This window comes from Anolis carolinensis, unplaced genomic scaffold (genome assembly GCF_035594765.1).
Source record: "Anolis carolinensis isolate JA03-04 unplaced genomic scaffold, rAnoCar3.1.pri scaffold_7, whole genome shotgun sequence".
Taxonomy (NCBI): domain Eukaryota; kingdom Metazoa; phylum Chordata; class Lepidosauria; order Squamata; family Dactyloidae; genus Anolis; species Anolis carolinensis.
This window is the reverse complement of record NW_026943818.1, coordinates 28,592,169-28,605,246: the sequence shown is the minus strand read 5'-3', so window position 1 is coordinate 28,605,246 and position 13,078 is coordinate 28,592,169. Positions and strand designations below refer to the sequence as shown.

Genomic DNA, 13,078 nt, shown 5'->3' with positions numbered 1-13,078 from the left:
TTACTATATTATTGTAATTACTATATTATTATTATTATATCATTATTACTATATTATTATCATTACTACATTATTATTATTATATCATTATTACTATATTATTATCATTACTACATTATTATTATTATATCATTATTACTGTATTATTATTATTACTATATTATTGTAATTACTATATTATTATTATTATATCATTATTACTATATTATTATCATTACTATATTATTATTATTACTATATCATTATTACTATATTATTATCATTACTACATTATTATTATTATTATATCATTATTACTGTATTATTATTATTACTATATTATTGTAATTACTATATTATTATTATTATATCATTACTGTATTATTATTATTACTATATTATTGTAATTACTATATTATTATTATTATATCATTATTACTATATTATTATCATTACTACATTATTATTATTATTATATCATTATTACTGTATTATTATTATTACTATATTATTGTAATTACTATATTTTTATTATTATATCATTATTACTGTATTATTGTTATTACTATATTATTGTAATTACTATATTATTATTATTATTATATCATTATTACTATATTATTATCATTACTATATTATTATTATTATATCATTATTACTATATTATTATCATTACTATATTATTATTATTATTATATCATTATTACTGTATTATTATTATTACTATATTATTGTAATTATTATATTATTATTATTATTATATCATTATTACTATATTATTATCATTACTACATTATTATTATTATATCATTATTACTGTATTATTATTATTACTATATTATTGTAATTACTATATTATTATTATTATATCATTATTACTATATTATTATCATTACTACATTATTACTATATTATTATCATTACTATATTATTATTATTATTATATCATTATTACTGTATTATTATTATTACTATATTATTGTAATTACTATATTATTATTATATCATTATTACTATATTATTATCATTACTATATTATTATTATTATTACTATATCATTATTACTATATTATTATCATTACTACATTATTCTTATTATTATATCATTATTACTGTATTATTATCATTACTATATTATTATTATTAGGAATAATCATGGTTGTTGTCTGTCTTTCGGGCTGTCTGGCCGTGTTCCAGAAGCATTCTCTCCTGACGTTTCGCCCACATCTATGGCAGGCATCCTCAGAGGTTGTGAGGTCGATAACAATAATTAATCGCGATGAATAACCATGGGTTAATAATGAACAATAATGATCAAAGGAATAATCATTATTAATAATATATCAATAATAAATATTAAAATAATTAATTATTATTATAATAATAGTAATGAATACTATATCATTATACTATATCATACTATATCATAATGAAACTATATCATTATTACTATATTATTATTACTATATTATTGTAATTACTATATTATTATTATTATTATATCATTATTACTATATTATTATCATTACTACATTATTATTATTATATCATTATTACTATATTATTATCATTACTACATTATTATTATATCATTATTACTATATTATTATCATTACTACATTATTATTATTATATCATTATTACTATATTATTATCATTACTACATTATTATTATATCATTATTACTATATTATTATCATTACTACATTATTATTATTATATCATTATTACTGTATTATTATTATTACTATATTATTGTAATTACTATATTATTATTATATCATTATTACTATATTATTATCATTACTATATTATTATTATTATTACTATATCATTATTACTATATTATTATCATTACTACATTATTATTATTATATCATTATTACTATATTATTATCATTACTACATTATTCTTATTATTATATCATTATTACTGTATTATTATCATTACTATATTATTATTATTAGGAATAATCTTGGGTGTTGTATGTCTTTCGGGCTGTCTGGCCGTGTTCCAGAAGCATTCTCTCCTGACGTTTCGCCCACATCTATGGCAGGCATCCTCAGAGGTTGTGAGGCCGATAACAATAATTAATCGTGATGAATAACGATGTGTTAATAACGATCAGCGCTTAATAATGAATACCGGTGTTAGGAATAATCATGGTTGTTGTCTGTCTTTCGGGCTGTCTGGCCGTGTTCCAGAAGCATTCTCTCCTGACGTTTCTCCCACATCTATGGCAGGCATCCTCAGAGGTTGTGAGGCCGATAACAATAATTAATCGCGATGAATAACCATGGGTTAATAATGAACAATAATGATCAAAGGAATAATCATTATTAATAATATATCAATAATAAATATTAAAATAATTAATTATTATTATAATAATAGTAATGAATACTATATCATTATACTATATCATACTATATCATAATGAAACTATATCATTATTACTATATTATTATTACTATATTATTGTAATTACTATATAATTATTATTATATCATTATTACTATATTATTATCATTACTACATTATTATTATTATTATTATTATATCATTATTACTATATTATTATCATTACTACATTATTATTATTATATCATTATTACTATATTATTATCATTACTATATTCTTATTATTATATCATTATTACTATATTATTATCATTACTACATTATTATTATATCATTATTACTGTATTATTATTATTACTATATTATTGTCTTCCCAGCACCGGGAGCAGCCTGATGCCGCAGAAGAAGAACCCGGACAGCCTGGAGATCATCCGCAGCAAGACCGGACTGGTCATCGGACGGGTCAGCCCCGCCGGGAAGGGGCGGGAGGAAGGGTCACCCGGCCGGACACTCCACCCCACTCACTCCACCTTTCTCCCCTTGCAGACCGTGCAGCTCCTGGTGGTGCTCAAGGCCCTGCCCAGCGCCTACAGCAAGGACTTGCAGGTGGGACGGACGGACGGACGGACGGGTGGACGGACAGGTGGGTGGGTGGGTGGTCAGCCCCCCTTGACCCTCATGGCCCTCCCTCCCTCCCTCCCTCCCCCAAACAGGAGGACAAGGAGCCCGTCCTGGACGTGGTGGACACGGTGAGCGCCGTCCTGCAGCTGGCCAACGTGGTCATCTCCTCCATCACGGTGAGGAGCCCTTGCCGGGCATTCAAAGAATAATAATATATTATTATTATTATTATTACTATATTATTACCATATCATTATTACTATATTATTATCGTTACTATATTATTATTATTATTATTATTATTATTATTACTATATCATTATTACTATATTATTGTAATTACTATATTATTATTACCATTTATTATTATTATTATTATTCCTGCAAGGGTCACATCCTAGAGAGACCCCTCTTGACCTTTCTCTCTTATATTATTATTATTATTATTATTATTATTATTATTATTATTATTATTATTATTATTATTATTCCTGCAAGGGTCACATCCTAGAGAGACCCCTCTTGACCTTTCTCTCTTATATTATTATTATTATTATTATTCCTGCAAGGGTCACGTCCTAGAGACCCCTCTTGATTGGCCCTGGTTGCTATATTATTATTATTATTATTATTATTATTATTATTATTATTATTATTATTATTATATTACTTAGATTGTCCCTGGTTGCTATATATTACTTTATATTATTATTATTATTATTAATTATTTATTATTATTATTATTATTCCTGCAAGGGTCACATCCTAGAGAGACCCCTCTTGACCTTTCTCTCATATTATTATTATTATTATTATTATTATTATTATTATTATTATTATTATTATTATTCCTGCAAGGGTCACATCCTAGAGACCCCTCTTGGCCTTTCTATTATTATTATTATTATTATTATTATTATTATTATTATTATTATTATTACTACTACTACTTAGATTGTCCCTGGTTGCTATATATTATATTATTATTATTATTATTATTATTATTATTCCTGCAAGGGTCACATCCTAGAGAGACCCCTCTTGACCTTTCTCTCTATTATTATTATTATTATTTATTATTATTATTATTCCTGCAAAGGTCACATCCTAGAGAGACCCCTCTTGACCTTTCTCTCTTTTATTATTATTATTATTATTATTATTATTATTATTATTATTATTATTATTATTATTCCTGCAAGGGTCACATCCTAGAGAGACCCCTCTTGACCTTTCTCTCTTATATTATTATTATTATTATTATTATTATTATTAGAGACCCCTCTTGGCCTTTCTATTATTATTATTATTATATTCCTTAGATTGACCCTGGTTGCTATATATTATTTTTATATTATTATTATTATTATTATTATTATTATTATTATTATTATTATTATTATATTTGTTAGATTGTCCCTAGTTGCTATATTATTATTATTATTTATTATTATTATTCCTGCAAGGGTCACATCCTAGAGAGACCCCTCTTGACCTTTCTCTCTTATATTATTATTATTATTATTATTATTATTATTATTAGAGACCCCTCTTGGCCTTTCTATTATTATTATTATTATATTCCTTAGATTGACCCTGGTTGCTATATATTATTTTTATATTATTATTATTATTATTATTATTATTATTATTATTATTATTATATTTGTTAGATTGTCCCTAGTTGCTATATTATTATTATTATTTATTATTATTATTCCTGCAAGGGTCACATCCTAGAGAGACCCCTCTTGACCTTTCTCTCTTATTATTATTATTATTATTATTATTATTATTATTATTATTATTATTATTCCTGCAAGGGTCACATTCTAGAGAGACCCCTCTTGGCCTTTCTATTATTATTATTATTATTATTACTTAGATTGTCCCTGGTTGCTATATATTATTATTATTATTATTATTATTATTATTATTATTATTATTATTCCTTCCTCTCCCTCCCGCAGATCAACAAGGAGGCCATTGAGAAGTCCTTGACCCCGGAGCTGCTGGCCACCGACCTGGCCAACCTCTTGGTCCGCAAAGGGGTGAGTCTGGTGGGGATCCCAATGGGAAAGAAGGAATGGTCTTGGCCTCGTCTGCCGCATCCTGACCCCTCTCCCTCCCTCTCTTCCGCAGGTGCCCTTCCGCCAGGCCCACACGCTGGTGGGCAAGGCCATCCAGCTGGCCGAGAGCAAAGGCCTCACCCTCACCCAGCTCTCCTCCGAGGAGCTCAAGAGCATCAGGTAGAAATTACTATTATTATTATTATTATTATTATTATTATTATTATTATTATTATTCAGTCCAATCCCCTTCTGCCCAAAAGAAAGACAGAATTACTACTATTATGATTCTAATATTATGAGAATTGCTGTTATATTATTATCAATTATTATTATTAAATAACTCATATATATTATTATCCATTATTATTATTATTATATTGCTTTTATATTATTATCCATTCTTACTCACTTACTATATTATTATCCATTATTATTACTGAATTACTCCTATATTATTATCCCTTATTATTATATTGCTCTTACATTATTATCCATTATTATTATATTGCTCTTATATTATTATCCATTCTTACTACCAGTGTATTATTATCCATTATTATTATTATTCTATTGCTTTTATATTATTATCCATTATTATTACTGAATTACTCCTATATTATTATCCCTTATTATTATATTGCTCTTACATTATTATCCATTATTATTATATTGCTCTTATATTATTATCCATTCTTACTACCAGTGTATTATTATCCATTATTATTACTGAATTACTCCTATATTATTATCCATTATTATTATATTGCTCTTACATTATTATCCATTATTATTATATTGCTCTTATATTATCCATTCTTACTGACTTACTATATTACTATCCATTATTATTACTGAATTACTCCTATATTATTATCCCTTATTATTATATTGCTCTTACATTATTATCCATTATTATTATATTGCTCTTATATTATTATCCATTCTTACTGACTTACTATATTACTATCCATTATTATTACTGAATTACTCCTATATTATTATCCCTTATTATTATATTGCTCTTACATTATTATCCATTATTATTATATTGCTCTTATATTATTATCCATTCTTACTGACTTACTATATTACTATCCATTATTATTACTGAATTACTCCTATATTATTATCCCTTATTATTATATTGCTCTTACATTATTATCCATTATTATTATATTGCTCTTATATTATTATCCATTCTTACTGACTTACTATATTACTATCCATTATTATTACTGAATTACTCCTATATTATTATCCCTTATTATTATATTGCTCTTACATTATTATCCATTATTATTATATTGCTCTTATATTATTATCCATTCTTACTGACTTACTATATTACTATCCATTATTATTACTGAATTACTCCTATATTATTATCCCTTATTATTATATTGCTCTTACATTATTATCCATTATTATTATATTGCTCTTATATTATTATCCATTCTTACTGACTTACTATATTACTATCCATTATTATTACTGAATTACTCCTATATTATTATCCATTATTATTATATTGCTCTTACATTATTATCCATTATTATTATATTGCTCTTATACTATTATCCATTATTATTATATTGCTCTTATATTATTATCCATTCTTACTGACTTACTATATTACTATCCATTATTATTACTGAATTACTCCTATATTATTATCCATTATTATTATATTGCTCTTACATTATTATCCATTATTATTATATTGCTCTTATACTATTATCCATTATTATTATATTGCTCTTATATTATTATCCATTCTTACTGACTTACTATATTACTATCCATTATTATTACTGAATTACTCCTATATTATTATCCCTTATTATTATATTGCTCTTACATTATTATCCATTATTATTATATTGCTCTTATATTATTATCCATTCTTACTGACTTACTATATTACTATCCATTATTATTACTGAATTACTCCTATATTATTATCCATTATTATTATATTGCTCTTACATTATTATCCATTATTATTATATTGCTCTTATATTATTATCCATTCTTACTGACTTACTATATTACTATCCATTATTATTACTGAATTACTCCTATATTATTATCCCTTATTATTATATTGCTCTTACATTATTATCCATTATTATTATATTGCTCTTATATTATTATCCATTCTTACTGACTTACTATATTACTATCCATTATTATTACTGAATTACTCCTATATTATTATCCATTATTATTATATTGCTCTTATATTATTATCCATTATTATTATATTGCTCTTATATTATTATCCATTCTTACTGACTTACTATATTACTATCCATTATTATTACTGAATTACTCCTATATTATTATCCATTATTATTATATTGCTCTTACATTATTATCCATTATTATTATATTGCTCTTATACTATTATCCATTATTATTATATTGCTCTTATATTATTATCCATTCTTACTGACTTACTATATTACTATCCATTATTATTACTGAATTACTCCTATATTATTATCCCTTATTATTATATTGCTCTTACATTATTATCCATTATTATTATATTGCTCTTATATTATTATCCATTCTTACTCACTTACTATATTATTATCCATTATTATTACTGAATTACTCCTATATTATTATCCATTATTATTATATTGCTCTTACATTATTATCCATTATTATTATATTGCTCTTATATTATTATCCATTCTTACTGACTTACTATATTACTATCCATTATTATTACTGAATTACTCCTATATTATTATCCATTATTATTATATTGCTCTTATATTATTATCCATTATTATTATATTGCTCTTATATTATTATCCATTCTTACTGACTTACTATATTACTATCCATTATTATTACTGAATTACTCCTATATTATTATCCATTATTATTATATTGCTCTTACATTATTATCCATTATTATTATATTGCTCTTATATTATTATCCATTCTTACTGACTTACTATATTACTATCCATTATTATTACTGAATTACTCCTATATTATTATCCATTATTATTATATTGCTCTTACATTATTATCCATTATTATTATATTGCTCTTATACTATTATCCATTATTATTCTTTGCTCTTATATTATTACCCATTCTTACTGACTTACTATATTACTATCCATTATTATTACTGAATTACTCCTATATTATTATCCCTTATTATTATATTGCTCTTACATTATTATCCATTATTATTATATTGCTCTTATATTATTATCCATTATTATTACTCTGAATTACTCCTATATTATTATCCATTATTATTATTATTATTATTATTATTATTATTATTTTATGTATGTATGTGTGTATTATTAGACTCATAGTGTTGGGAGGGACCTCCAAAGGGCATCCAGCCCAACCCGGCAGGAAGACGGACTCACAATGCTATTATAACCTATTATTATTGTTATTATTATTATTATTATTATTATTGGCTCTAATCAATGCCTTTCTCCTTCCCGGGCAGCCCGCTCCTGAGCAGCGAGATCTCGCAGCTTCCGAGCCCGCAGAGCAGCGTGGAGCTCAACACCTCGATCGGGGGGACGGCCAAGAGCAGCGTCCTCACCCAGATCGAGACCCTCAAGGAGATCCTCAAGAAGCAGAAGGAGTGAGACCCCCACCCCGGGGACCACCCCGCGGGGGTCTTCCCGGCGGCAGCGGCACGTTTGTTGACCCCCCGCTCATAATCAATAAATACCGTGGTGTGTTGGATTTCGCTCAGAAAAACTCTCTCTGACTCATCCTTTGCGTCGTTGTTTGACCGAGGGTGGGCGGGGCATCCGATATAATATAATAATAATAAAAATACACACCAGGCACCCATGAAAACCAGACCGGACGTCCACATAATGTAATAATAATAATAATAATAATAATAATAATAATAATAATAATAATAATAATAATACACACCAGGCACCCATGAAAACCAGACCGGACATCCACATAATGTAATAATAATAATAATAATAATAATAATAATAATAATAATAATAATAATAATAATACATACCAGGCACCCATGAAAACCAGACCGGACCTCCACATAATAATAATAATAATAATAATAATAATAATAATAATAATAATAATACACACCAGGCACCCATGAAAACCAGACTGGACCTCCACATAATAATAATAATAATAATAATAATAATATACACCAGGCACCCATGAAAACCAGACCGGACCTCCACATAATAATAATAATAATAATAATAATAATAATACACACCAGGCACCTATGAAGACCAGACCAGACCTCCACATAATAAAATAATAATAATTATAATTATAATTATAATAATAATAATAATACACACCAGGCACCCATGAAAACCAAACCGGACCTCCACATAATAATAATCATAATCATAATCATAATAATAATAATACACACCAGGCACCCATGAAAACCAGACCGGACCTCCACGTAATAATAATAATAATAATAATAATTATTATTATAATAATAATAATAATACACACCAGGCACCCATGAAAACCAAACCGGACCTCCACATAATAATAATCATAATCATAATCATAATAATAATAATACACACCAGGCACCCATGAAGACCAGACCGGACCTCCACATAATAAAATAATAATAATAATAATAATAATAATAATAATACACACCAGGCACCCATGAAAACCAAACCGGACCTCCACATAATAATAATCATAATCATAATAATAATAATACACACCAGGCACCCATAAAAACCAGACCGGACCTCCACGTAATAATAATAATAATAATAATAATAATAATACACACCAGGCACCTATGAAGACCAGACCAGACCTCCACATAATAAAATAATAATAATAATAATAATAATAATAATTATAATAATAATAATAATACACACCAGGCACCCATGAAAACCAAACCGGACCTCCACATAATAATAATCATAATCATAATCATAATAATAATAATACACACCAGGCACCCATGAAAACCAGACCGGACCTCCACATAATAATAATAATAATACACACCAGGCACCCATGAAAACCAGACTGGACCTCCACATAATAATAATAATAATAATAATAATATACACCAGGCACCCATGAAAACCAGACCGGACCTCCACATAATAATAATAATAATAATAATAATAATAATAATAATAATAATAATACCATACCAGGCACCCATGAAAACCAGACCGGACGTCCACATAATGTAATAATAATAATAATAATAATAATAATAGTAATAATACACACCAAGCACCCATGAAAACCAGACCGGACGTCCACATAATAATAATGATAATAATAATAATAATACACACCAGGCACCCATGAAAACCAGACCGGACGTCCACATAATAATAATGATAATAATAATAATAATACACACCAGGCACCCATGAAAACCAGACCGGAGCTCCACATAATAATAATAATAATAATAATAATAATAAGTGTGACGGCGCGAGTGGCGCCATCTATATGTCAAACTATAAGTTTCAAGATTTGAATTGCTGTATCATGCCTGATTTTGCCCTTACCCTGTAAATGTAGTTGGATTGGTTATTTATATCTGTCAATCAATGTTGTTTGTACCTGTTACATTGCTCACTCAGCAAAACTGTTTGGCTCCACCTCTTCCTGGAGTAGGACTGTGTTTCCTCCTTTTCATTCCACTCTATCGGATGGACGTGAAAGAGAGGCTTGGCTCTGAAAGCCCTTCAAAAGTTACCTCTCAGCACCAATTCTGAGGTTCTTACCCTTGGGACTCACACTTCATGTTCAGGGCCAACCTGAACAACGTTGAGGAGTCTCAAGCGCCTTCACATCAGTCCTTTGGCAACAGAGGAAGACTCTTGTCTTCAGATATAGGTCATTGGACTGAGGCTGAGTTTGCTCCGGCATTCACAGCCAGAGAAAGAGGGATCTGGACAAGCTTCATGGACTTAAACAATCAAAGACTGTAATGTATATTTTCTTTTACCCCCTTTGTGAAGAATAAACCCAGTTTTTGAGTTAACTACAGTGTTTTGGTCCTTGGGAGTTCCAGTTTCCCTAAAGGAGGGCAAGAAGCAATCCCCTGGGGAAAGATGTCACGTCCATGCCTCTTTCACTAAGAGTACAGCCCCAGGCGCGACGGCACAATAAGACACACCAGGCACCCATGAAAACCAGACCGGACCTCCACATAATAATAATAATAAATAATAATAATAATAATAATAATACACACCAAGCACCCATGAAAACCAAACCGGACCTCCACATAATAATAATAATAATAATAATAATAATAATAATAATAATAATACACACCAAGCACCCATGAAAACCAAACCGGACCTCCACATAATAATAATAATAATAAATAATAATAATAATAATAATAATACACACCAAGCACCCATGAAAACCAAACCGGACCTCCACATAATAATAATAATAATAATAATAATAATAATAATAATAATAAATAATAATAATAATAATACACACCAAGCACCCATGAAAACCAGACCGGACCTCCACATAATAATAATAATAATAATAATAATAAATAATAATAATAATAATAATAATAATACACACCAAGCACCCATGAAAACCAAACCGGACCTCCACATAATAAAATAATAATAATAATAATAATACACACCAAGCACCCATGAAAACCAGACCGGACCTCCACATAATAATAATAATAATAATAATAATAATAAACATCAGGCACCCATGAGAAGCAGACTGGACCTCCACATAATAATAATAATAATAATAATAATAATAATACATCACACTGTCCTAGACACTTGGGAAGTGTTCGACTTGTGGTTTTGTGATACGAAATCCAGCATGTCTATCTAGTTTGCTGTGTCAAATAATAATAATAATAATAATAATAATAATAATACATCACACAGTCCTAGACACTTGGGACTACAAAAATGCGTTGGATAATCCAGAACGTTGGATAAGCGAGTGTTGGATGAGACTCTACTGTATCAGTATAAATGGTATTATTATTATATGCATTATTTACATTATTATACACAGAATTATATACATTATCATTATTATATAATATATAGTAAGTTTTACTATTATCATTGAATATGTATGTGTGTGTATATATATATATTTGAAAACATTGACTACAAAAATGCGTTGGATAATCCAGAACGTTGGATAAGTGAGACTCTACTGTAGTAATAATAATAATAATAATACACACCAGGCAGCCATGCAAATCCAGAGGCAGGACGCCCTCTCTAACAGGAGGAAGCAAGCACGTGGGCTGTCTCCTGGCTCTGGCTGACTTCCGGGGTGGGCGTGGCGTGAGAGGAGGCACGTGAGGGGGGCAGGGGCGACGCTGATTGGGTGGAGAAGGGGTGGGCGTGGCGTGAGAGGCAAGTGAGGGGGAGAGGAGCGTCGCTGATTGGGCAGAAAAGGGGTGGGCGTGGCGTGAGAGGCAAGTGAGGGGGAGAGGAGCGTCGCTGATTGGGCGGAGGAAGGGTGGGCGTGGCGTGAGAGGCAAGTGAGGGGGAGAGGAGCGTCGCTGATTGGGCGGAGGAAGGGTGGGCGTGGCGTGAGAGGCAAGTGAGGGGGACAGAGGCGGCCGATTGGGCGGAGGAGGGGTGGGCGTGGCTTGGGAGCAACGTGAGGGGGAGAGGGGCGGCACCGATTGGGCGGAGGAGGGGTGGGCGTGGCGTGGGAGGCACGTGAGGGGGAGAGGGGCGGCACCGATTGGGCGGAGAAGGGGTGGGCGTGGCGTGAGAGGCAAGTGAGGGGGAGAGGAGCGTCGCTGATTGGGCAGAGAAGGGGTGGGCGTGGCGTGAGAGGCAAGTGAGGGGGAGAGGAGCGTCGCTGATTGGGCAGAGAAGGGGTGGGCGTGGCGTGAGAGGCAAGTGAGGGGGAGAGGAGCGTCGCTGATTGGGCGGAGGAAGGGTGGGCGTGGCGTGAGAGGCAAGTGAGGGGGACAGAGGCGGCCGATTGGGCGGAGGAGGGGTGGGCGTGGCTTGGG

At 29.7% G+C, this 13,078-nt stretch overlaps 1 protein-coding gene across 2 annotated transcripts in view; it reads left to right on the top strand.

Moving 5' to 3' along the window:
* The window catches only part of asl (argininosuccinate lyase), a 31,977-nt gene extending 23,190 nt beyond the window's left edge, over positions 1-8,787 (top strand). For both annotated transcript variants that reach the window (XM_062959595.1, XM_062959596.1), the window contains exons 12-17: positions 2,719-2,803; positions 2,888-2,947; positions 3,055-3,138; positions 4,933-5,013; positions 5,105-5,211; positions 8,528-8,787. In XM_062959595.1, the coding sequence (XP_062815665.1) occupies positions 2,719-2,803; positions 2,888-2,947; positions 3,055-3,138; positions 4,933-5,013; positions 5,105-5,211; positions 8,528-8,672 (562 nt within the window). In that variant the 3' untranslated portion in view covers positions 8,673-8,787. The remainder of the gene's footprint in view (positions 1-2,718; positions 2,804-2,887; positions 2,948-3,054; positions 3,139-4,932; positions 5,014-5,104; positions 5,212-8,527) is intronic.
* Positions 8,788-13,078: the final 4,291 nt, after the last annotated feature.